The sequence below is a fragment of the Carcharodon carcharias genome (assembly GCF_017639515.1).
Source record: "Carcharodon carcharias isolate sCarCar2 chromosome 27 unlocalized genomic scaffold, sCarCar2.pri SUPER_27_unloc_1, whole genome shotgun sequence".
Taxonomy (NCBI): Eukaryota; Metazoa; Chordata; class Chondrichthyes; order Lamniformes; family Lamnidae; genus Carcharodon; species Carcharodon carcharias.
The window spans coordinates 1,735,131-1,760,935 of record NW_024470624.1 but is presented as its reverse complement, the minus strand read 5'-3'; the positions used below and the strand labels follow the sequence as shown (position 1 = coordinate 1,760,935).

Sequence of the window (25,805 nt, the reverse complement as noted above, 5' to 3'; positions counted from 1 at the left end):
TGGCTCCTCGAGGCAGGGACTGCTCATCAGGTACAGTCACCGTTACCCCTCTCCAGTGCCTTCTTCTGGACAGGGACAGGGACTGCTCACCAGGTACGGTCATTGTTACCTCTCTCCAGCACCTCCTTCAGGACAGGGACAGGGACTGCTCACCAGGTACAGTCACCGTTATCTCTCTCCAGTGCCTCCTTCTGGACAGGGACAGGGACTGCTCACCAGGTATGGTCATCGTTACCTCTCTCCAGCGCCTCCTTCAGGACAGGGACTGCTCACCACGTACAGTCATTGTTACCTCTCTCCAGAGCCTCCTTTGCTGCCAGTATTTTATGAGCTGCTTTCAGAGGTTTCTTCACTCTGTGGTACCTTCGATAACACTAATGTGTTTTTTACATCAATGTCTCACTTGCTGCCACCATGTTCAGAGATGTGTCCTTCTATCTCGGACTCTAGGCCTGGGACGTGGTTAGCAGACAAACTGTAGACACACTCTGGTATCTGCTAAACACTTGTTTATTAGTACTACATCCAGACAGGTTACAGAGAAGGCACGTTGTTCCGAGGCACAATTCCAACCTCTCTCTCACTCTGAGAGAGAGAGTCTAACACGTGACTGACTGACGTCAATGGTACATCATTAACTACGTCATCCATTAGCATATCCCATCTGTTAACCCCTTCTACTACAGTTCGATCATGGATGTGGTGAACAGCAGCAAGGACAGCAGAATCAAATTCCTGTAATCACTTGTGAATCCTCTGGCGCCTCAGCAGGTTGGATACCTGAGCGAAGCTCTTCCCACACTCAGAGCAGGTGAACGGTCTCTCCCCGGTGGGAACTCGCTGGTGTGTCAGAAGGTGGGATGAATCACTGAATCGCTTTCCACTCGCGGAGCAGGTGAAGGGCCTCTCCCTGGTGTATACTCGTCGGTGCTTCTGCAGTGCGGGTGAATCAGGGAATCCCTTCCCACATTTGGAGCAGGTGAAGGGCCTCTCCCCAGTGTGAACTCGTCGGTGTGTCAGCAGTTGGGATGAATCAGTGAATCCCTTCCCACATTCGGAGCAGGTGAAGGGCCTCTCCCCAGTGTGAACTCGTCGGTGTGTCAGCAGTTGGGATGAATCAGTGAATCCCTTCCCACATTCAGAGCAGGTGAACGGCCTCTCCCCGGTGTGAACTCGCCTGTGTCTCAGAAGGTGGGATAACTGACTGAATTCCTGCCCACATTCAGAGCAGGTGAACAGCCTCTCCTCAGTGTGAATTCTCTGGTGTCTCAGCAGAATAGACGAATGGCTGAATCCCTTCCCACATTCACTGCAGCTGAACGGCCTTTCTCCGGTGTAAAGTCGCTGGTGCATCAGCACGTTGGATGAATCACTGAATCTCTTCCCACACTCAGAGCAGGTGAACAGCCTCTCCCCAGTGTGACTGTGTTGATGAGTTTCCAGCACAGATGGGGTCTGGAATCCCTTCCCACAGTCCCCACATTTCCACAGTTTCTCCATGGTGCGGGTGTCCTTGTGTTTCTCCAGATTCAATGATTAGTTGAAGCCTTGTCCACAGACAGTCTCTCCCCACTGTGAATGGTGTGATGGTTTTTTCAGTCTGTGTTACTGGTTAAAGCTCTTTCCACAGTCAGAGCACAGGAACACTCTCACTCGGGTATGTGTGTCTCAGTGCTTTTCCAGTGCTGTTGAAGCCATTTAAGCAGACAGGACAAGCAAACATTTCTCCTTCCACATTCAAAAGCTGATGATATTCAGGTCCTAATAAATCAAGCGACTCTGTCAGATCTTGACATGATGATTGGTTTGAGATTTCTGTTGCAAATCCTCCTCTTCGAATATCCTGTAAAAGGAGTTTACAAAAGTCCTCACGGTCAGTGAAGGATAGAAATTCAGAACAGACAATTCCAGTTTCTGTGGATTATTCTTTCCTCTCTTACCCCAACAGTCATTCCAGACACTCTACCACCATTCTCAGTCTGCTGGACCTAACATTCACCCTCCCATTTCTCCTGAAGGTGCTGATTCATGCTGATGTACAGGTCCATACATACGAATGCACAAACATACGAATTAGGTGCAGGAGTTGGCCACTGGCCCCCTCGAGCTTGCTCCACATTCAATAAGATCATGGCTGGTCTGAATGTAACCTCAACCTCACATTACTGCCCGCCCCCAATAACCTTTCACCCCCTTGTTAATCAAGAATCTATCTAGCTGTGCCTTAAAAATATTCAAAGACTCTGCTTCCACTGCCTTTTAAGGAAAAGAGTTCCAAAGACTCATAACCCTCAGCTCTGTCTGAAATGAGCAACCCTTTATTTTTAAAGAGTGACCTCTAGTTGAAGATTCTCCCACAAGAGGAAACATCTTCTCCACATCCGCCTTGCCAAGACCCCTCAGGATTTTAAACGTTTCAACTAAGTCGCCTCTTACTCTTCTAAATTCCAGTGGAAACAAGCCTAACTTGTCCAGCCCTTCCTCATAAGACAACCCGCCTATTCCTGGCATTAGTCAAGTGAACTTTCTCTGAATTGCTTCTAATGCATTTACATCTTTCTTGAAATAAGGAGACCAGCACTGTACACACTACTCCATATGTGGTCTCACCAGTACCCTGTACAACTGAAGCATAGGCTCCTTACTTTTCTAATCAATTCCCCTTACAATAAATTATAACATTCTATTAGCTTTCTAAATTGCTTGCTGTGCCTGCATACGACCTTTTGTGATTCATGCACTGGAATGCCCAGATCCCTCTAAATTTCAGGGCTCTGCAATTTTTCACCTTTTTTATTCTTCCTGCAAAACTGAATGATTTAATATTTGCCCACATTATACTCCATTTACCAGATCTGTGCCCACTCATTTAACCTATACATATCACTTTGTAGCCTCCATACTTCCTTTCTACATTTTACTTTCCTACCTATCTTTTTGTCGTCAGCAAATTTAGCCACCATTCCTTTGGTCCCTTTATCCAATTTATTTATATAAATTGTAAAAAGTTGAGGCCCCTGTGGCACACCACTCGTCACATCCTGCCAACAAGAAAAACACCCATTTATGCCAACTTTCTCCTTTCTGTTAGCTAACCAATCTTCAATCTATGCCAATATGTTACCTCCTACACCATGAGCTTTTATTTTCTGCAACAACCCTTGATGTGGCACTTTATCAAATATCTTCTGGAAATCTAAGTATAGTACATCCACCAGTTCCCCTTTATCCACAGCACATGTGGCTCCTTCAAAAGACTCTAATAAATTGGTTGAACATGATTTCAATTTTACAAAACCATGTCAACTCTGCCTGATTGCCTTGAATTTTTCTCAGTGTCCTGCTATAACATCTTTAATAATAGCTTCTAACATTTTCCCTATGACAGATATATAGTCACTGTTTCATGTCATGGACACAGAGACCTGAAAATCTTTATGCAGGCTACTAGCCATATATATGTGTAAAAACTGGGCCACAAATGTGTGTAATATACACTATATTACTTGATCAGAGACACAGAGGGGATGCATGGAAGAACATTATTTAGGAGCGAGTTGTAATGATCTCAAACTCGCAGCCTGTAAGGGCGCTGGAAGGGGAGATGATCAATGATGTCAAAATAAAATTGTACGGTCACTTGAAGGAAATAAACTTACACGGGAAGGGGGCCAACTGGATTGTTATACAGAGAGTCGGCATGGACTCGCATTGCTGAATGGACTCCTTCTGTGCTGTAATGACTCGATGACTGGAAATTTATAACGTAGCAGCAGTACTATATTACAACACTAGAAATAATAATCAATTAAATGTAGTAGAGACCCACAAATAATATGTCTAATATGTATCATATAACAACACTAGACATATCTCTGTCCTGTAATAATTTACTGGCCCCTTAAATGTCAGCCATCTCCTGGGGAAACCACCCCTTTAATTGTGAACATTAGGAAAGAAATCATCCTTTTAGCCAGACAAATAAATGTGTCAAGCTGAGGGAGCAAATGTTGTCAATGTCTTTAAGAGAGAGAGAGAGACCTGGGCCAACCTTTCCAGAGTCTGCACCCTCCCTGGATTCACTTCCTTTCCCTTCAGTTCCTGCAAGTCAACAATTTCCCCCCAGAATGAGAAAAGAAATGGAAAGGGGGAGAAAAGAAAGTGTTTTACTCACAGATGTTGGACACAAGAGGAAATTTTAGTCTGTGTGAAGCTCAATCGTCAGTCACACAAAGCCCGCGCTCTGATTGGCTGGGGCACAAGAGTCCTCCCGGTCCTCCAGGTCTTCCCACTGGTTAATCCCTCAGCATTATGGGAAGGGTGGGGGTTGGGTTCTCCCGTGCACATGCGCAGAATCCCTTCCCCTTGGACATGCGCAGTCCCGGATCGCCCGCCAGCACGGCGGTTAGAGCGGTTTTAAAAACAAAAAAACTGCGGATGCTGGAAATACAAAACAAAAACAGAATTACCTGGAAAAACTCAGCAGGTCTGGCAGCATCGGCGGAGAAGAAAAGAGTTGACGTTTCGAGTTCTCATGACCCTTCGACAGAACTTGAGTTCGAGTCCAGGAAAGAGCTGAAATATAAGCTGGTTTAAGGTGTGTGTGTGGGGGGCGGAGAGATAGAGAGACAGAGAGGTGGAGGGGGTTGGTGTGGTTGTAGCGACAAACAAGCAGTGATAGAAGCAGATCATCAAAAGATGTCAACGACAATAGTACAATAGAACACATAGGTGTTAAAGTTAAAGTTGGTGATATTATCTAAACGAATGTGCTAATTAAGAATGGATGGTAGGGCACTCAAGGTATAGCTCTAGTGGGGGTGGGGAGAGCATAAAAAATTTTTAAAATATTTAAAAATAACGGAAATAGGTGGGGAAAGAAAAATCTATATAATTTATTGGAAAAAAAAAGGAAGGGGGAAACAGAAAGGGGGTGGGGATGGGGGAGGGAGCTCACGACCTAAAGTTGTTGAATTCAATATTCAGTCCGGAAGGCTGTAAAGTGCCTGGTCGGAAGATGAGGTGTTGTTCCTACAGTTTGCGTTGGGCTTCACTGGAACAATGCAGCAAGCCAAGGACAGCCATGTGGGCAAGAGAGCAGGGTGGAGTGTTAAAATGGTAAGCGACAGGGAGGTTTGGGTCATTCTTGCGGACAGACCGCAGGTGTTCCGCAAAGCTGTCGCCCAGTTTACGTTTGGTCTCTCCAATGTAGAGGAGACCACATTGGGAGCAACGAATGCAGTAGACTAAGTTGGGGAAATGCAAATGAAATGCTGCTTCACTTGAAAGGAGTGTTTGGGCCCTTGGACGGTGAGGAGAGAGGAAGTGAAGGGGCAGGTGTTGCATCTTTTGCGTGGGCGTGGGGTGGTGCCATAGGAGGGGGTTGAGGAGTAGGGGTGATGGATGAGTGGACCAGGGTGTCCCGGAGGGAGCGATTCCTACGGAATGCCGATAGGAGGGGTGAAGGGAAGATGTGTTTGGTGGTGGCATCATGCTGGAGTTGGCGGAAATGGCGGAGGATGATCCTTTGAATGCGGAGGCTGGTGGGGTGATGTGAGGACAAGGGGGACCCTATCATGTTTCTGGGAGGGAGGAGAAGGCGTGAGGGCGGATGCATGGGAGATGGGCCGGACACGGTTGAGGGCCCTGTCAACGACCGTGGGTGGAAAACCTCGGTTAAGGAAGAAGGAGGACATGTCAGAGGAACTGTTTTTGAAGGTAGCATCATCGGAACAGATGCGACGGAGGCGAAGGAACTGAGAGAATGGGATGGAGTCCTTACAGGAAGCGGGGTGTGAGGAGCTGTAGTCGAGGTAGCTGTGGGAGTCGGTGGGTTTGTAATGGATATTGGTGGACAGTCTATCACCAGAGATTGAAACGGAGAGGTCAAGGAAGGGAAGGGAATTGTCAGAGAAAATGATGGAGGGGTGGAGATTGGAAGCAAAATTAATAAATTTTTCCAACAGCGGTTTCCCCAGCGCGGGGGATTGTGGGGGTTGCCGCCGCCATTACTCATATGGAGCCAATTCTCCAAACTCCTGGGACTGGGATGGAAAGTGGAGGAGGGGGGCACAGTGTCCCCACCCTGACACAAAGTACATGTGCGTAGTCACTGGATTTGATTGTGACGCCCCCTTAGCAAAACAACTTCTTAACTTTAGGTGTAAAGATTTAGACACCTGGGTGACATATTGGGGAGGGTAATAGGTGAGTGTGAAACTGAACCCGAGAGTCGGCACCTTGAGGTGAGCAGAATTGGGGGAAAAGCAGGAGTGGGATAATCGGATCAATTAGTGTTAAATTCAATAGGGAGGAGGGGATGTGTGGGGGGACAGAGATTTATAGCTCGAGAGGCGGTGGCGTCGTGTCACTGTCAGTGGGCTGGTATTCCAGACACCCCTAGTAATTCTCTGGGGAACTGAGTACGAATGTGACCAGCTGGCAAAATTTGAATTCAACAAATATCTGGAAGTTAAGGTTTGATGATGACAGTGGAACCATTGCTGATTGTTGCAAAAACCCTTCTGATTCCATAAGGAAATCTGCTGTCCTTACCCAGTCTGGCCAAATGTGACTCCAGACCCACATCAATGCGGTTGACTCTTAAATGTCCTCTGAACAAGGGCAATTTGGGAAGACCCACCCACATCAGAAACGATGGAGGATAAAGGGAGTGGGATGTTCTATGACATAATCTTAAACAACTTTATCAACTTCTGTTTCAAAATGATCCTTGGGACCTTGACCCCGCAATGGACTATGTCAGAGGTAAAGGCCATACTGGGCTCAATTTCATTGAAAATGCAGCACAGAAACAGGAGGTTTTGTTACATTTCATTACGTTGAAGGTGATATATTAATATAGGTTGTTGTTTTATTGAAGGCTGCCTCTTGAACTCCCTCACTGCCCCCTAACTCCAAGACCCCTGTGATGAACAGTCTGATCAACAATCTCATTCCCACAGCCCAGCCCAGCCATTCTCAGTGAATCTCCTCTCCTCAGGCCCCCTTGTGACTCTGTCCCTGCTCTCTCACTGTGCTGAGTTCAGGTGTGAACAAAGCATTTTTGTCTTCAGATTTTCACTGTGAAAATGCACTAGGAGACGATGAATAGGCTGGGTCACTTCACTCTTGGAAAGACAGGCTGAGGCTAATGGAGGTTTTTATAATTCTGAAAGGTTTTGATAGACACAGAATGTTTCTACTTGTAGGAGGGAGAGCAAAACTAGAGGCCATCAACATAAGATAGTGACTGATAAATCTAATCGGGAATTCAGGAGAAACTTCCTTCCCAGAGAGCGGTGAGAATGTAGAACTCGCCACCACAGGGAGTGGTGGAGATGAATAACCTGGATACATTTAAGGAGAAGCCGGGTAAACACATGGGGGAGAAATGAACAGGAGGATTCACTGAGAGTGAGATGAGAAAGAATGAGAGGAAACTCAAGTGAAGTATAAACACTGACATGGATTGGATGGGCTGAATGGCCTGTTTTTGTGCTGTATATTCAGTGTAATTGGACCTGGTATTGCCTTTAACTCTGACATAATCAATTCCGGGTTAAAGAGAAACAGTTTAACTCACAGAAGAACATTTCAGCTCATTGTTTCCAGCTATTGTCCAATCACTGCCTCTTGTCAGTCAGGTGTCCGAGTGAGGAGCCAAGACATTCAATTCAACTACAAACATCTCATGTAATTGGTTCCAATATAACTTTGAAGAGCAGATCTTTTGAAAATGGACTGAAACTATTTAAATTTACTGGGCCCCAGTCATTTCCTAAAACAATTATTATTTATCAGCCAGTCTTTTTCATATTGAAGAGTCTGTTTCATCCAGCACAACGCAGCCCACTTTAATAGCAGCCCATCCGTCACCTTCAATACTCACTCCCACCACCAGTGCAGTACAGTGGCTGCAGCGTGTACCATCTACAAGATGCACTGCATTGACTTACCGAAGCTCCTTAAACATCACCTTCCAAACCCACTACATCTACCATCTCGAACAGCAACACACACATGGGATCAGCATCAATTGAGATTCCCCTCCGAGTGGCGCATCATCCTGACTTGGATCTCTATTGTCCAGGAAGAGAAACGCGAGAGGAGCCGGGAGTTGTAGGGAAGCGCGAGAGGAGGCGGTAGTTGAAGAGAAGCGCGAGAGGAGCCGGGAGTTGAAGGGAAGTGCGAGAGGAGCTGGCAGTTGAAGAGAAAAGCGAGAGGAGCTGAGAGTTCAAGAGAAGTGCGAGAGGCGCCGGGAGTTGAAGTGAAGCGCGAGAGGAGCCGGGAGTTGAAGGGAAGTGCGAGAGGAGCTGGCAGTTGAAGAGAAGCGTGGGAGGAGCTGGCAGTTGAAGAGAAACCAGACAGGAGCCAGCTGTTGAAGAGAAGTATGAGAGGAGCTGGCAGTTGAAGAGAAATCAGAGAGGAGCCGGGAGTTGAAGAGAAGCGTGAGAGGAGCCGGGAGTTGAAGAGAAGCGTGAGAGGAGCCAGGAGTTGAAGGGAAGCGCGAGAGGAGTCAGCAGTTGAAGGGAAGCGCAAGAGGAGCTGGCAGTTGAAGAGAAACCAGAGAGGAGCCGGCAGTTGAAGAGAAACACGAGAGGAGCCGGGAGTTGAAGAGAAACGCGAGAAGAGCCGGGAGTTGAAGAGAAGCGTGAGAGGAGCCGGGAGTTGAAGAGAAACGCGAGAAGAGCCGGGAGTTGAAGGGAAGCGCGAGAGGCGCCGGGAGTTGAAGGGAAGCGCGAGAGACGCCGGCAGTGAAGTGAAGCGCGAGAGGTGCCGGCAGTTGAAGAGAAGCGCGAGAGGAGTCGGGAGTTGAAGAGAAGCGCGAGAGACGCCGGCAGTGAAGTGAAGCGCGAGAGGTGCCAGCAGTTGAAGTGAAGCGCGAGAGGAGCCGGGAGTTGAAGAGAAGCGCGAGAGGAGCCGGGAGTTGAAGAGAAGCACGAGAGGAGCCGGGAGTTGAAGAGAAGCGCGAGAGGAGCCGGGAGTTGAAGAGAAGCGCGAGAGGAGCCGGGAGTTGAAGAGAAGCGCGAGAGGCGCCGGGAGTTGAAGGGAAGCGCGAGAGATTCCGGCAGTGAAGTGAAGCGTGAGAGGTGCCGGCAGTTGAAGAGAAGCGCGAGAGGAGTCGGGAGTTGAAGAGAAGCGCGAGAGATGCCGGCAGTGAAGTGAAGCGCGAGAGGTGCCGGCAGTTGAAGTGAAGCGCGAGAGGAGCTGGGAGTTGAAGAGAAGCGCGAGAGGAGTCGGGAGTTGAAGAGAAGCGCAAGAGACGCCGGCAGTGAAGTGAAGCGCGAGAGGTGCCGGCAGTTGAAGTGAAGCGCGAGAGGAGCCGGCAGTTGAAGTGAAGCCCGAGAGGAGCCGGCAGTTGAAGTGAAGCCCGAGAGGAGCCGGTAGTTGAAGTGAAGCGCGAGAGGAGCCGGGAGTTGAAGGGAAGTGCGAGAGGAGCTGGCAGTTGAAGAGAAGCGTGGGAGGAGCTGGCAGTTGAAGAGAAACCAGACAGGAGCCAGCTGTTGAAGAGAAGTATGAGAGGAGCTGGCAGTTGAAGAGAAATCAGAGAGGAGCCGGGAGTTGAAGAGAAGCGTGAGAGGAGCCGGGAGTTGAAGAGAAGCGTGAGAGGAGCCAGGAGTTGAAGGGAAGCGCGAGAGGAGTCAGCAGTTGAAGGGAAGCGCAAGAGGAGCTGGCAGTTGAAGAGAAACCAGAGAGGAGCCGGCAGTTGAAGAGAAACACGAGAGGAGCCGGGAGTTGAAGAGAAACGCGAGAAGAGCCGGGAGTTGAAGAGAAGCGTGAGAGGAGCCGGGAGTTGAAGAGAAACGCGAGAAGAGCCGGGAGTTGAAGGGAAGCGCGAGAGGCGCCGGGAGTTGAAGGGAAGCGCGAGAGACGCCGGCAGTGAAGTGAAGCGCGAGAGGTGCCGGCAGTTGAAGAGAAGCGCGAGAGGAGTCGGGAGTTGAAGAGAAGCGCGAGAGATGCCGGCAGTGAAGTGAAGCGCGAGAGGTGCCAGCAGTTGAAGTGAAGCGCGAGAGGAGCCGGGAGTTGAAGAGAAGCGCGAGAGGAGCCGGGAGTTGAAGAGAAGCACGAGAGGAGCCGGGAGTTGAAGAGAAGCGCGAGAGGAGCCGGGAGTTGAAGAGAAGCGCGAGAGGAGCCGGGAGTTGAAGAGAAGCGCGAGAGGCGCCGGGAGTTGAAGGGAAGCGCGAGAGATTCCGGCAGTGAAGTGAAGCGTGAGAGGTGCCGGCAGTTGAAGAGAAGCGCGAGAGGAGTCGGGAGTTGAAGAGAAGCGCGAGAGATGCCGGCAGTGAAGTGAAGCGCGAGAGGTGCCGGCAGTTGAAGTGAAGCGCGAGAGGAGCTGGGAGTTGAAGAGAAGCGCGAGAGGAGTCGGGAGTTGAAGAGAAGCGCAAGAGACGCCGGCAGTGAAGTGAAGCGCGAGAGGTGCCGGCAGTTGAAGTGAAGCGCGAGAGGAGCCGGCAGTTGAAGTGAAGCCCGAGAGGAGCCGGCAGTTGAAGTGAAGCCCGAGAGGAGCCGGTAGTTGAAGTGAAGCGCGAGAGGAGCCGGGAGTTGAAGTGAAGCGCGAGAGGAGCTGGGAGTTGAAGGGAAGCGCGAGAGGAGCTGGCAGTTGAAGAGAAGCGTGGGAGGAGCTGGCAGTTGAAGAGAAACACAAGAGGAGCCGGGAGTTGAAGAGAAGCGCGAGAGGAGTCGGGAGTTGAAGAGAAGCGCGAGAGGAGTCGGGAGTTGAAGAGAAGCGCGAGAGACGCCGGCAGTGAAGTGAAGCGCGAGAGGTGCCGGCAGTTGAAGAGAAGCGCGAGAGGAGTCGGGAGTTGAAGAGAAGCACGAGAGACGCCGGCAGTGAAGTGAAGCGCGAGAGGAGCCGGGAGTTGAAGAGAAGCGCGAGAGGAGCCGGGAGTTGAAGAGAAGCGCGAGAGGAGCCGGGAGTTGAAGAGAAGCGCGAGAGGAGCCGGGAGTTGAAGAGAAGCGCGAGAGGAGCCGGGAGTTGAAGAGAAGCGTGAGAGGAGTCGGGAGTTGAAGAGAAGCGCGAGAGGCGCCGGGAGTTGAAGGGAAGCGCGAGAGATTCCGGCAGTGAAGTGAAGCGTGAGAGGTGCCGGCAGTTGAAGAGAAGCGCGAGAGGAGTCGGGAGTTGAAGAGAAGCGCGAGAGACGCCGGCAGTGAAGTGAAGCGCGAGAGGTGCCGGCAGTTGAAGTGAAGCGCGAGAGGAGCTGGGAGTTGAAGTGAAGCCCGAGAGGAGCTGGTAGTTGAAATGAAGCGCGAGAGGAGCTGGGAGTTGAAGTGAAGCGCGAGAGGAGCTGGGAGTTGAAGAGAAGCGCAAGAGACGCCGGCAGTGAAGTGAAGCGCGAGAGGTGCCGGCAGTTGAAGTGAAGCGCGAGAGGAGCCGGCAGTTGAAGTGAAGCCCGAGAGGAGCCGGTAGTTGAAGTGAAGCGCGAGAGGAGCCGGGAGTTGAAGTGAAGCGCGAGAGGAGCTGGGAGTTGAAGGGAAGCGCGAGAGGAGCTGGCAGTTGAAGAGAAGCGTGGGAGGAGCTGGCAGTTGAAGAGAAACCAGACAGGAGCCGGCTGTTGAAGAGAAGTATGAGAGGAGCTGGCAGTTGAAGAGAAACCAGAGAGGAGCCGGGAGTTGAAGAGAAGCGTGAGAGGAGCCGGGAGTTGAAGGGAAGCGCGAGAGGAGTCAGCAGTTGAAGGGAAGCACGAGAGGAGTCGGGAGTTGAAGAAAAGCGCGAGAGGAGTCGGGAGTTGAAGAGAAGCGCGAGAGACGCCAGCAGTGAAGTGAAGCGCGAGAGGTGCCGGCAGTTGAAGTGAAGCGCGAGAGGAGCCGGGAGTTGAAGAGAAGCGCGAGAGGAGCCAGCAGTTGAAGTGAAGCGCGAGAGGAGCCGACAGTTGAAGAGAAGCGCGAGAGACGCCGGCAGTTGAAGTGAAGCGCGAGAGGAGCTGGGAGTTGAAGGGAAGCGCGAGAGGAGCTGGCAGTTGAAGAGAAACCAGAGAGGAGCCGGCAGTTGAAGAGAAACACAAGAGGAGCCGGGAGTTGAAGGGAAGCGCGAGAGGAGTCAGCAGTTGAAGGGAAGCGCGAGAGGCGCCGGCAGTTGAAGAGAAACGCGAGAGGAGCTGGCTCGGCAGCTGAAGAGAAGCGCGAGAGGAGCCGGGAGTTGAAGAGAAGTGCGAGAGGAGCCGGGAGTTGAAGAGAAGCGCGAGAGGAGCCGGCAGTTGAAGGGAAGCGCGAGAGGAGCCGGCAGTTGAAGAGAAGCGAGAGGAGCCGGGAGTTGAAGGGAAGCGCGAGAGACGCCAGCAATGGAGAGAAGCGCGAGAGGAGTCGGGAGTTGAAGGGAAGTGTGAGAGGCGCCGGCAGTTGAAGAGAAGCGAGAGGAATCGGGGGGAGTTGAAGAGTCACCAGCTGCAGATCCTGGAAGCCCGGGTTTCAGAGTTGAAGCGGCGGCTGTGAACACTGGAGCATCGGCGAGGTGGAGAGTATCATGGATAGAAGGTATAGAGAGGGGAATGGCCTCTCAGGGATAAGCAGCAACTGCCAAATTCGTTACATCACGGTTGGCTCTGCTGCACAGCGGAGGAGTAAAAAGTGTGGGAATGCAATAGTTATAGGGGATTCAATTGTAAGGGGAATAGATAGGCATTTCTGTGGCCGCAAATGAGACTCCAGGATGGTATGTTGCCTCCCTGGTGCTAGGATCAAGGATGTCTCAGAGCAGCTACAGGACATTCTGAAGGGGGAGGGTGAACAGCCAGTGGTCGTGGTACACATTGCTACAAACGACAGAGGTAAAATTCTAGAGTCCTTTATAAAAGATGTAATAGCTGCACACGTGGAAAACAGTAGCAGAATCGGGCAGAGTCAGCATGGATTTATGAAAGGGAAATCATGCTTGACAAATCTACTGGAATTTTTCGAGGATGTAACCAGTAGAGTTGATGAGGGGGAGCCAATGGATGTGGTTTATTTGGATTTTCAGAAGGCTATCGACAAAGTCCTACATAAGAGATTGGCGTGTAAAATTAAAGCGCATGGGATTGGGGGTTGTGTATTGAGATGGATAGACAACTGGTTGGCAGACAGGAAACAAAGAGTCGGAATAAATGGGTCTTTTTCCGAATAGCAGGCAGTGACTAGTGGGGTACCGCAGGGATCGGTGCTGGGACCCCAGTTATTCACAATATATATTAATGATTTAGATGAGGGAATTAAAAGTAATGTCTGCAAATTTGCAGATGACACAAAGCTTGGTGGGAGGGTGAGCTGTGAGGAGGATGCAGAGATGCTTCAGTGTGATTTGGACAAGCTGAGTGAGTGGGCAAATGCATGGCAGATGCAGTATAATGTGGATAAATGTGAGGTGATCCATTTTGGTAGCAAAAACAGGAAGTCAGATTATTATTTGAATGGCTCTAAATTGAGAGAGGGGAATGTGTCCTTGTACACCAGTCGCTGAAGGTAAGCATACAGGTGGAGTAGGCGGTAAAGAAGGCAAATGGTATATTGGCTTTCATAGCCAGAGTGTTCGAGTACAGGAACAGGGATGTCTTGCTGCAATTGTATAGGACCTTGGTGAGACCACACCTGGAATATTGTGTGCAGTTTTGGTCTCCTTATCTGAGGAAGGATGTGCTTGCTATAGAGGGAGAGCAGCAAAGGTTTACCAGACTGATTCCTGGGATGGTGGGACTGACATATGAGGAGAGATTGAGTCAATTAGGATTATATTCGCTGGAGTTCAGAAGAATGAGGGGGGATCTCATAGAAACCTATAAAATTCTAATAGGACAAGGCAGGAAGGATGTTCCTGATGGTGGGGGTGTCCAGAACCATGGGTCACAGTCTGAGGATATGGGGTAGACCATTTAGGACTGAGATGAGGAGAAACTCCTTCACCCAGAGAGTGGTGAGCCTGTGGAATTCGTTACCACAGAAAGTAGTTGAGACCAAAACATTATATATTTTTAAGGAGTTAGGTATAACCCTTGGGGTGAAAGGGATCAAAGGGTCTGGGGAGAAAGCGGGAGCAGGCTTTTGAGTTGGATGATCAGCCATGATCATAATGAGCAGGCTCGAGAAGCAAAATGGCCTTCTCCTGCTCCTCATTTCGATGTAAAAAAAAGGGATGAGGTCCTCAAAGCAGAATGTAGGGAGTTAGGAAGTAAGTTGAAAAGTCAGTCCTCAAAGGCAGTGATCTCAGGATTACTACCAGTGCCACGTGCTAGTCAGAGTAGAAATAGCAGGATATAGTGGATGAATACATGATAGAAGAGATGGTGCGAGGGGGAGGGTTTCAGATTCCTGGGACACTGGGACCGGTTCTGGGCAATTTGGGATCTGTACAAACTGCCTGTGTTACACCTGGGCAGGACCAGGACTGATATCCTAGGGGGAGCATTTGCCAGAGTGGTTGGGGAGGGTTTAAGCTAAAATGGCAGGGGATGAGAACCTATCCAAGGAGTCAGAGGAGGGGGAATCAAGGACATGAACAAAAGACAGAAAGGGGAATTAGAAAAGTGATAGGCAGAGAAATTAAGGGCAAAAATCAAACAGGGCCTCAGTGAGAAATAGTGGGAATGGGACGAGTAATGTTAAAAAGACAAGCCTTAAGGCTTTGTGCCTTAACGCGAGGAGCATTCACAATAAAGTGGATGAATTAAACACACAAATAGATGTAAATAGGTATGATATAGTCGTGATTACGGAGACATGGCTGCAGGGTGACCAGGGATGGGAACTGAACATCCAGGGGTATTCAGTATTTAGGAAGGACAGACAAAAAGGAAAAGGTGGTGGAGTTGCATTGCTGGTTAAAGAGGAAATTAACGAATAGTGAGGAAAGATATTAGCTCCAATGATATGGAATCTGTATGGGTAGAGCTGAGAAACACTAAGGGGCAAAAAACGTTACTGGGGGTTGTTTCTAAACCCCCAAACTATAGTGGTGATGTTGGGAATGACAATAAACAGGAAATTAGAGATGCATGCAAAAAAGGAACATCTGTAATTATGGGTGACTTTAATCTGCATATAGATTGGGCAAATCAAATTAGTAACAATACCGTAGAGGAAGAATTCCTGGAGTGTATATGGGATGGTTTCCTGGGCCAATACATTGAGGAACCAATGAGAGAACAGGCCATCCTAGACTGGGTATTTTCTAATGAGAAAGGAATAATTGGCATTCGAGGTGTGCGAGGCTCCTTGGGGATGAGCGCCCATAATATGATAGCATTCTTCATCAAGATGGAATGTAACGTAGTTGATTCTGAGACAAGGGTCCTGAACCTGAATAAAGGTAACTACAATGGTATGAGGCGCAAGTTGGCTATGATGGATTGGGAAACCTTACTTAAAGGGATGAGCTCAGTCAGTCTCATACTCTCGCCTCAGAGTCTGAAGGTTATGGGTTCAAGTCCCCACTCCAGAGACTCAAGTTCCCCATAATCCAGGGTGGCACTCTTTCAGTCTTCCACTGCCAGGTTCCTAAACTCTGGAATTCCCTTCCTTAACCCCTCCACTTCTCTCTCCTCCTTTTAGACTCTGCTTAAAACCTATCTTTTCTTCTCTCACAACAAGGTCTCGATAAACTGTGTCCCCAAAACAAAGCTGATTTATTTGGCATTTATCAAGAATATTAATCTCCAGCCCAGTTACAGGTGTTATTAAAATCAACAGAAACAAACCCCAACTGTCAGAATGAACATGGTTTAGGCCTGGTTGTGATTAGCAGCAGCAGTAACAACAGAATCCAGCCCCTGGAGTGAACAATGGACTCACTGGTGTGTCAGGAGCTGGGATGAGCGAGTGAATCCCTCCCACACTCGAACATTTAATCAGCCTCTCGCCAGTCTGAACCCACTGCTGGGCTAGCTGGCTGGATGTCTGAGTGACTCCATTCCCACATATGGAGCAGGTGAACGGCCTCACCCAATGTGACCTCACGCATATGTTATCGAGCTGGATGAGGAAGTGAATCCCTTTCCTTCTCCTTCAATCTGACCCACACCGTCATGACCTGCACCATGGGTAGAACAAGGAGGTAGGTCCCGAATCCACCCCAGTCTGAATGCAGATTGAGCCCCATGCTCTTGGCACTAGTCTGATCCGCACCCACCATCCAGGCAACTGAGCTGAACAGCCCCCATCCACCAAAAGGAATGAGAGTTGTTGTGGAAATATACACTGTTAGGCGCAATTTACAGTCTGGAGCTATGGGTAGTGATGTTCACAGCTCCAATTTCTCTCCATCATGTGGCTGAGCAGAAATCTCTCCTGCTCTTACCGCCTGTCATTGATGTGTGTTGGAAGGTTTTACAAGTTGATGCTAAACCTGTTTGGCTGCATCGTGAAGACACTTTCCTTGGCCATCAAGTCCTGGACTGGGACTTAAACCGGGAGCTTTAGACTCAGAGGCAGGGACACTACCCACTGCTCCACAAGACCTTCCCCGGCACCCATTGCCCTCCCCAATATGTCACCCAGCTGTCTATATCTTTACAGAAAGAGAGTCATATTCTACTCAAAACATTAACTCCGTTTCTCTCTTCACAGATGATTCCAGACCTGTTGCGTGTCTCCAGCACTTTCTGTTTCTATTTCAGTCGAAGTGTTTACACTTGAAACCCCTGTTTTGCTAAGGGGACGTCACAATCAAACCCAGTGATTACCCACATGTACTTTGTTTCCGACCGGGGTCACTGCGCCCCCCACCCCCACTTTCCATCTCTGTTCCAGGAATTTGGAGACTGGGCTCCGGTTGGATAATGGCGGCTGCAGCTCCCACAATCGCCCGCGCTGGGGAAGCCGCTCTATCCGCCGCGCGGGCGGGCGGCCCAGGGCTGCGCATGTCCGAGGGGCCCCTTCCCTTCATGCTGAGGGCTCCACCAATGGGAAGAGTTGGAGGACCAGAAGTACTTTAGCCCTCCAGCCAATCAGAGCATGGACTTTGTGTTGAATGAAGATTGACCTTCACACAGACTAAAACTTCCTCCTGTGTCCAACATCTATGAGTAAAACACATTCTTTTCTCCCCCTTTCCATTTCTTTTCTCATTCTGGGGAGAAATTGTTGGCTTTCAGGAACTGAAGGGAAAGGAAGTGAATCCAGGGAGGGTGCAGACTCTGGAAAGGTTGGCCCGGGTCTCTCTCTCTCTCTTAAAGACATTGACATCCTTTGCTCCCTCAGCTTGACATATTTATTTGTCTGGCTAAAAGGATGGTCTCTTTCCTAATGTTCACAATTAAAGAGGTGGATTCCCTAGGAGATAGCTGACATTTAAGGGGACAGTAAATTAATACAGGACAGAGATATGTCTAGTGTTATATCTTATATGTACACTGAGCTGAGGAGAAATGTCCTCATCCAGAGAGTGGTGAGCCTGTGGAATTCGTTACCACAGAAAGTAATTGAGGCCAAAACACTGTGTGTTTTGAAGAAGGAGTTAGATATAGTTCTTGGGGCAAAAGGGATCAAAGGATATGGGGAGAAAGCAGAAGCAAGCTGTTGAGTTGGATGATCAGCCAAGATCATAATGAATGGCAGAGCAGGCTCAAAGGGCTGAATAAGCTATTCCTGCTCCTAGTTTCTATATTAGATATATTTATTATTATTTCTAGTGTTCTGATATAGTACTGTAGCTACATTATAAATCTCCAGTCCAAGATTTGTTAAGACACAGAAGAAGACCAATGGGCACCTTGAGTCCGTATCAACTCTCTGTAAAGCATTCCAGTCAGTCCCATTCCCCCTCTGTATCCCTGTAGTGCTGCAAGTCTATTTCCTTCGAGTGCCGATCGAATTTCAGTTTGAAATCATTGGTCTTCCACCTGCCTTACAAGTTGCAAGTTCCAAATAATGACCACTCACTGTAATAAACTACAGTTGTGAACATTTCGAATCATGGAGTTCATTAAAACTAGAATTGTGTGTTCTAAATTTCTATCCTGTACTGACAGTGATGGATTTTGTAATCTCTTTCTAAGAACATCAGAAGTTGAGGATGTGAAGACATGAAATTCACAACAAACATCACATCAAGATCTGACAGACTCACTCAATTCTTCAGGAGCTGAATATCATCGACCTTTGAATCTAGCTGGAGAAATGTTTCTGTGTTTTGCCTGCTTTAAAAGATTTTAAGCATCAAGGTGACTGGAAATGCACTGAGACACACACACCCGAGTGAGAGTGTTCCTGTGCACTGACTTGTGGAACAAGCTTTAAGCAGTTAAGCAGTCTGAAAAAACATCACAGCATTCACATTGAGGAGAGACATTATGCAAGTTCTGTGTGAGGACAAGGACACCTGCACCATGGAGAAACCGTGGAAATGTGGGGACTGTGGGAAGGGATTTCGGGCCCCCTCTGATCCGGAGATTCATCGACACCGTCATACTGGGGAGATGCCGTTCACCTGCTCCATGTGCAGGAAAGGATTCAGTCAATCATCCAACCTGCTGCAGCACCATGTCACTCACACCAATGAGAGACCTTTTAAATGCTCTGACTGTGGGAGTGCCTTCAAAAGGTCTCATGACCTGACAGTCCACCAGCGCATTCACACTGAGGAGATATCATTCAGCTGTTCTCACTGTGGGAAGACATTTGGAACATCCTCCAAACTGCTGATACACCAGCCAGTTCACTCTGGGGAGAGGCCATTCACCTGTTCCATTTGTAGAAAGGGATTCACTCTGTCAAGCGCCCTGTGGACACACAAGCGAGTTCACACCGGGCAGAAGCCGCTCACCTGCTCTGAGTGTGGGAAGGGATTCAGTGATTCATCACACCTGCAGAGACACTGGCGAGTACATTCTGGGGAGCGGCCGTTCACCTGCTCCGAGTGTGGAAAGGGATTTACTCAGATATCCAACCTGCAGATCCACCAGTGAGTTCACACTGGGGAGAGGCATTTCACCTGCTGTGTGTGTGGAAAGGGATTCAGTCATTCATGCAATCTGCAGAAACACAAGTGGGATCATACTGGGGAGAGGCCATTCAACTGCTCTGAGTGTGGGAAGGGATTCAGCGATTCATCCACACTCCAGACACACAAGTGAGTTCACACAGGGGAGAGGAGATTCACTTGCTCCTTGTGTGAGAAGGGATTCATTCAGTTATCCAACCTGCTGACATACCAGCGAGTTCACACTGGTGAGAGACCGTTCACCTGCTCTGAGAGTGGAAAGAGATTCACTCAGTCATCGCACCTGCGGAGACACCAGCGAGTTCACAAGTGATTCCAGGGGCTGCGTTCTGCTGTTTTGCTGCTGTTAATCACATCCAGGACTGAACCATGTTCATCCTGACACTTGGTGAAGTGGGAGGGTCGGACAGTTTCTTTCTGCTGGACTGGACGATCTCATCATTTTGCTTCCAATGGGCTCTTTGAGCCTGGGAGTGCACATTTCCACTGAAATTATCCACAAAGGCTGATGAAGGACATTTATTTCATCCTAATCAGTAAATAGTGTCTTCCATAACAATACAGGTAGATCTAAAATAAATACATTTGTCTCTGTTCCACTGAGTCTACAGCACAGGGCCAGGCCAGTCGACTCAATTGGTCTCTGTCAGAATTTATGCTGCACATGAGCCTCCACCCACCCCTCTTCATCTCCCCCCATCAGCATATCCTTCTATTCCTTTCTCCCCCATGTATGTATCTAGCTTCCCCTTAAATATATTCATGCTATCCCCTTAAATATATTCATGCTATTCACCTCAAGCACTCGCTGTGGTAGCAAGTTCCACATTCTCACCACTCGCTGGGTAAAGAGGTTTCTCATGAAATCCCTATTGGATTATTGAACCCCTTCATCATCTTAAAGACTTCCATGAGGTCACCCTTCAGTCTTCTCTTCATTTTTTAAAACAGTTAATCATTTATGGGATGTTAGGCTTTCACAGGATGTGGACCTATTTGACTAGACCAACATTTATTGCCCTCCTCTAATTGCCCCTCGAGAAGGTGTTGGTGAGCTGCCTTGTTGAATCGCTGCAGTCTGTGTGGTGTACGTACACCCACAGTGCTGTTAGGGAGGGAGTTCCAGGATTTTGACCCAGCGATAGTAAAGGAATGGCAATATTGATTCATGTCAAGATGGCGCGTGGTGCTCCCATGTGTCTGCTCCCCTTGTCCTTCAAGGCGGTAGAGGTCGCAGGTTTGGAAGGTGCTGTCAAAGGAGCCTGGATGAGTTGCTGCTCTACATCTTATAGATGGTAAACACTGCTGGAGAGAGTGAATGTTTGTGGATGGGCTGCCAATCAAGCGGGGCTGCTTTGTCCTGGATGGTGTCGGGCTAATAGAGTATTGTTGGAGCTGCACTCATCCAGGCAAGTGGGGAATATTCCATCACACTCCTGACTTGTGCCTTGTAGATGTTGGACAGGCTTTGGGGAGTCAGGAGGTGAGTTCCTTGCTTCAGAAATCCCAGCCTCTGGCCTGCTCTTGTAGCCACAGTATTTATGTGGCTTGTCCAGTTCAGTTTCTGGTCAATGGTATCCCGCAGTATGTTGATAATGGAGGATTCATTGTTGGTAATGTCATTGAACATCAAGGGGTGATGGTAAGATTCTCTCTTGTTGGAGATGGTCATTGCCTGGCACTTGTGTGGTGTGAATGTTGTCAGCTCAAGCCTGGATATTGTCCAGGTCTTGCTGCATTTGGACATGGACTGCTTCAACATCTGAGGAGTCTCAAATGGTGAACATTGTACAATCATCAGCAAACATTCCCTCTCCTGACCCTATGATTGAAAGAAGGCCATTGATGAAGCAGCTGAAGATAGTTGGGCCTAGGACATTACCCTGAGAAACTCCTGCAGCGATGTCCTGGGACTGAGATGCCTGACCTCCAACAACCACAACCATCTTCCTTTGTACTAGGGATGACTCCAACCAGCGGAGAGTTTTCCCCTGATTCCCATTGACTCCAGTTTTACTCGGGCTCCTTGATGCCATATTTGGCCAAATGCTGCCTGTATGTGAAGGGAAGTCACTCTCACCTCACCCCTGGAGCTCAACTCTTTTGTCCATGTTTGAACCAAGGTTGTAATGAGGTCAGGAGCTGAGTGGTCCTGGCGGAACCCAAACTGAGCATCAGTGAGCAGGTTATTGCTGAGTGAAAGGTGCTTGGTAGCACTGTTGACGACACTTTCCACCACTGTGCTGATTGAGTAGACAGTTGGGGGGTAATTGGCTGAGTTAGATTGTCCTGCTTTTTGTGTACATACACATTGCCAGGTTGATGCCAATGTTGTAGCTGTACTGGAACAGCTTGGCTAGGAGCACAGCTAGTTCTGGAGCACAAGTCTTCAGTCCTCTTGCCAGAATTTTGTCAGGGCCCATAGCCTTTGCAGTATCCAGTGGCTTCAGCCATTTCTTAATAGCATGTGGATTGAATCAAATTAGCTGAAGACTGGCATCTATGATGCTGGGGACCTCAAGAGGCCAAGATAGATCATCTAGCCCACACTTCTGGCCGAAGATGTTTGCAAATACTTCATCCTTGTCCTTTGCACTGATGTGCTTGGCTCCCCCATCATTGAGGATGAGGATATTTGTGGAGCCTCCTCCTCCACTGAGTTGTTTATTTGTCCACCACCATTCGTGATTGATTTGGCAGGGCTACAGAGCTCAGATGTGATCCCTTGGTTTTGGGATCGCTGAGCTCTGTCTGCCACTTGCTGCTTTCACTGTTTGGCACACAAGTAGTCCTGTGTTGTAGCTTCACCAAGTTGACACCTCATTTTTACATATGCCTGATGCTGCTTCTGGCATGCCCTCCTGCACTCTTCATTGAACCAGGGTTGATCCCCGGCTTGGTAGTAATGGTAGAGTGTGGGATGTGCCGGGACATGAGGTTACAGATTGTGGCTGTACACAATTCTGCTGCTGCTGATGACCCACAGCCCCTCATGGATGCCCAGTTTTGAGTTGCTAGATCTGTTTGAAATCGATCCCATTTAGCCCAGTGGTAGTACCACACAACACGATGGAGGGTATCCTCAATGTGAAGACAGGACTCTGTCTCCACAAGAACTGTGCAGTGGTCACTCACATCATCACTGTCATGAACAGATGAATCTGCAATAGGGAAATTGGTGAGGACGAGGTCAGGGAGGTTTTTCCCTCTTGGTTCCCTCAACACCTGCCGCAGACCCAGTTTAGCAGTGATGTCATTTAGGACTCGGCCAGCTTGGTCAGTGGTGATGCTACTGAGTCACTCTTGGTGATGGTCATTGGAGTCCCCCACCCAGAGTACATTTGGTGCCCTTTCCACCCTCAGTGCTTCCTCCAAGTGGTGTTCAACATGGAGGAGCACTGATTCATCAGCTGAGGGGATGGTTGGTAGCTGGGAATCAGCAGGAGGTTTCCTTGTCCATATTTGACTTGATGCCATGAGACTTCACGGGATACAGAGTCGATGTTGAGGACTCCCAGGACCACTCCCTCCTGACTGTATCCCACTGTGTACACAATACCATTATATAGACAAATTGCTGAATTCAGAGGAGATAAAGCAACATGACAGGGAATTTCTTCTGAAAGTCCAATTCCTGACAGCCAGTACTCAAAAGCCGGATGGATTGTCAGCAATCAGCAATGTGGTTCCTGACAAAATGAACCAGGCTCCAATCTGGAAATCTTTTGGACCCCTCTCAAATTCTAACCCAGGGCCCAGACTGTACAGAATCCGATACAGATTTAAAAAGCACCATGAGGAATAGAAAACTGAAGTACAACCTTTTAACCAAGGACCTGGAAAGACTGTGTGACAGGGGAAAGGAGATCTCTTGAGAAGGTTAAACAAAGTGATTCAACCAATAGTAAAATGAAATCGTATTTACCAGAACATTGGACTCTAAGAACTGGAGCAAGTTGAACTTTAAAGCCTAATTGTCACATTTGGTTGGTTCTGTTATGAGTTAAGCTTAAAGTGTTGCCGAGGTGATATGTTTAATTGCAAAATGTGACAAAGGGAAAAATTTATCTGTACAGTGTGTAAAAAGATAGTTGTTACCGTGTTTATTATGTTAAAATGTGTTGTAGTCAAAAAGGATTATGGAAACTTCCTAACTTTAGTAAGGTTTTTCCCTTGGGTGGGGGGAATGTGATAACCCGTGTACCTTGGGCAAAAGGTGTTTTTTTCATGCAATGTTCCCTTTAAACCCAAAGTGAAACTGGGGATTCTTCTGAAGGAGGAGTAATTGATTTCCTGGTTCTGTGATCATTACTTTAAAGAAATGGTCATGTGACCTGGGGTTACTATGGGGATAAAAGGCTCAGAAACCAAGGGCAAAGAGACAGTGAATTGCATGTTGAATTGCAGTTTGTGTCCTGCTGAAGCAGGTTCAATTACAGGGTAAAATGTCAGACACAGTTAAGAACGAAACGTGCTGTTGAAGCAGGGCTCTCAGAATGGAGCAGGGACTGTGGAACTCAGTGTGTTATACAGTTGGAAAGGACAGGGAGCTGAAGACAAGGAGAGCAGGGGATTGTGGATTGGAAAAGACCCCTTGCTTCTATTTCAGTTTTGCCAGAGCCTACCAGACCTTTTAAAGGGGCTGAAGACGGGAGCCTTTGGATATTCTGAGACATCAGGACTGTTGTGACCCAAGAGAGAGAGCATTCGTAGACGTGCACATTATTGGTGTTCACCATATTTGGGGACCTTGGATAGAATAGTGACTCCAGGGCTAAATCCATTGAGTGGGAAGTGAGAGATCCAACATAGCAGAGACTGGTTCGAAAGACTGTGAGACTGCCCATGGTGCAACATATGTGCAGGAAGTAGTGTGGATGTTTATAACAACCTGAGGTGTATCTTTGTTCTATCAACTATTTAAAGTGAAATTTCCCCTTTTCTTTGAAATATCCATCACCTGTTAATTAATGTTTGTGTTGATTTTAGTTGGTTTATTACAGTAAAAGATTTAAAAAGTGAAATCTTGTCCATTGGTTTTCTTTCCATTGGTGTCGTGGGGATTCCTTTCATTTAATAAGTTATCGGTCTCTACAGAAATCGGAACGAGAGTCACACAGTCATTAGCGCAGAGAAGGAGGCCATTCCACCCATCCAGTCCATGCTGACCCTCTTTTTAAGAATAGAGTCAGTCCCATTCTCCAGTTCTAACCCTGCACCCCTGCAAGTTTATTTCCCTCAAGTACCCATCCAGTTCTGTTTTGATATCTGGGTAAGATGACCAATAGCTGGGGGGGACCCAAAGGAAAGCCAGTTTAATCTGGCACGTCCGCTGCTTATTATTCAGACCTGGAAGGTGAGAAGGGATTTAGTTCATCAGAAGTCGAGCCTGGATCAGGTCAATAAAATGGGGATGAAATGGGTTTGATGTGTATCTGAGATGGGAAAGCTTTATGTAAACCCAATCAAATCTTTGAGAGAAGAGGGAGAGAGAGACAAACATTAGAACAGGTCCCGTCCCCATTAAAATACGCAGCCTGGGAAGATTAGGAAGGGAACCTCCTCTGCCACTCAGTCAGCTCATGGCTGATCTACACCTCCACTCCGTGCTCCTGTCTTTGCTGCACTCTGCACAGGGTTGGGTCGATGAGGGATGGAAGCCGGTGAGATTAGAGTGGGGGTGGGGCCGGGGAACCAGAGCCCAGTGAACACACACATGAACCCTGCAGGAGGCAGATCCCCCACAACTGACCAAGCCAGAAGGAAGAGAGCATCCTGAAATGCAGCAAGAATTCTCTCAGCTGGGAGCTAACCAGGCAATGTGTTGTGAGGAGGCTTTAGAAACATACCCTGGGTAGACTCGTTCTCTGAAGCTGTGGGCTTGTCAGCTGGACAGTGAAACTAGGCATCTAACAGCCACAGCCGCCTCTAATATTGGACACTGGGTGTAACCCTGTTCTGTATTAAGCAGGCCGAGCTGATGCTGGGTTATTGTGATATCGTTAATCTGACCCTTAATTGATTCAATTGATTTAATTACATTGATTCAAGTACAGTGCTTACTCTGTTAATCTGGAAATAAAGTGTCCACACTCATACTCAGTCCATTCACCTATCACCCCCTGTGCTCACTGACTGACATTGGCTCCCACTCAATCAATGCCTGGATTTCTGAGGAACAAAAGGACCTTGGCATGTGTGTCCATAGATCTCTGAAGGCGGAGGGGCATGTTAGTGGGGTGGCTAAAAATGCAAATGGGACACTTGCCTTTATCAATCGAGGCATAGATTACAAAAGTAGGGAGGTCATGTTGGAGTTGTATAGAACCTTGGTGAGGCCACAGCTGGAGTACTGTGCGCAGTTCTGGTCACCACATTATAGGAAGGATGTGATTGCACTGGAGGGGGTGCAGAGAAGATTCACCAGGATGTTGCCTGGGATGAAACATTTAAGTTATGAAGAGAGGTTGGATAGACTTGGGTTGTTTTCGTTGGAGCAGAGAAGACTGAGGGGTGACCTGATCGAGGTGTACAAGATTGTGAGGGACATGGAGATAGGGAGCAGCTGTTCCCCTTTGTTGAAGGGTCAGTCACAAGGGGGCATAAGTTCAAGGTGAGGGGCAGGAGGTTTAGGGGGGATGTGAGGAAAAACTTTCTTACCCAGAGGGTGCTGAGGGTCTGGAATGCACTGCCTGGGAGGGTGATGGAGGCGGGTTGCCTCACATCCTTTCAAAATCCCATTCAATTTTACAGAAGGAAAATCGGCCCATTGAGTCTGCACCGACATGTGAGAAACACCTGACCTAACCACCTAATCCCATTGACCAGCACTTGGCCCATAGCCTTGAGTGTTATGATGTGCCAAGTGCTCATCCAGGTACTTTTTAATGAGTTAAAA

General features: G+C 48.4%; 2 protein-coding genes across 2 annotated transcripts in view; both read right to left on the bottom strand.

The window, feature by feature from the left end:
* LOC121273703 (zinc finger protein 229-like) overlaps window positions 1-25,805 on the bottom strand; it is a 1,112,939-nt gene that overhangs the window by 638,134 nt on the left and 449,000 nt on the right. The window lies entirely within an intron of this gene.
* Window positions 1-25,805, bottom strand: part of LOC121273594 (zinc finger protein 585A-like) — a 58,053-nt gene that overhangs the window by 27,252 nt on the left and 4,996 nt on the right. The window contains exon 2 of the mRNA XM_041180749.1: window positions 781-1,843. Within this exon, the coding sequence (XP_041036683.1) occupies window positions 781-1,500 (720 nt within the window). The 5' untranslated portion in view covers window positions 1,501-1,843. The remainder of the gene's footprint in view (window positions 1-780; window positions 1,844-25,805) is intronic.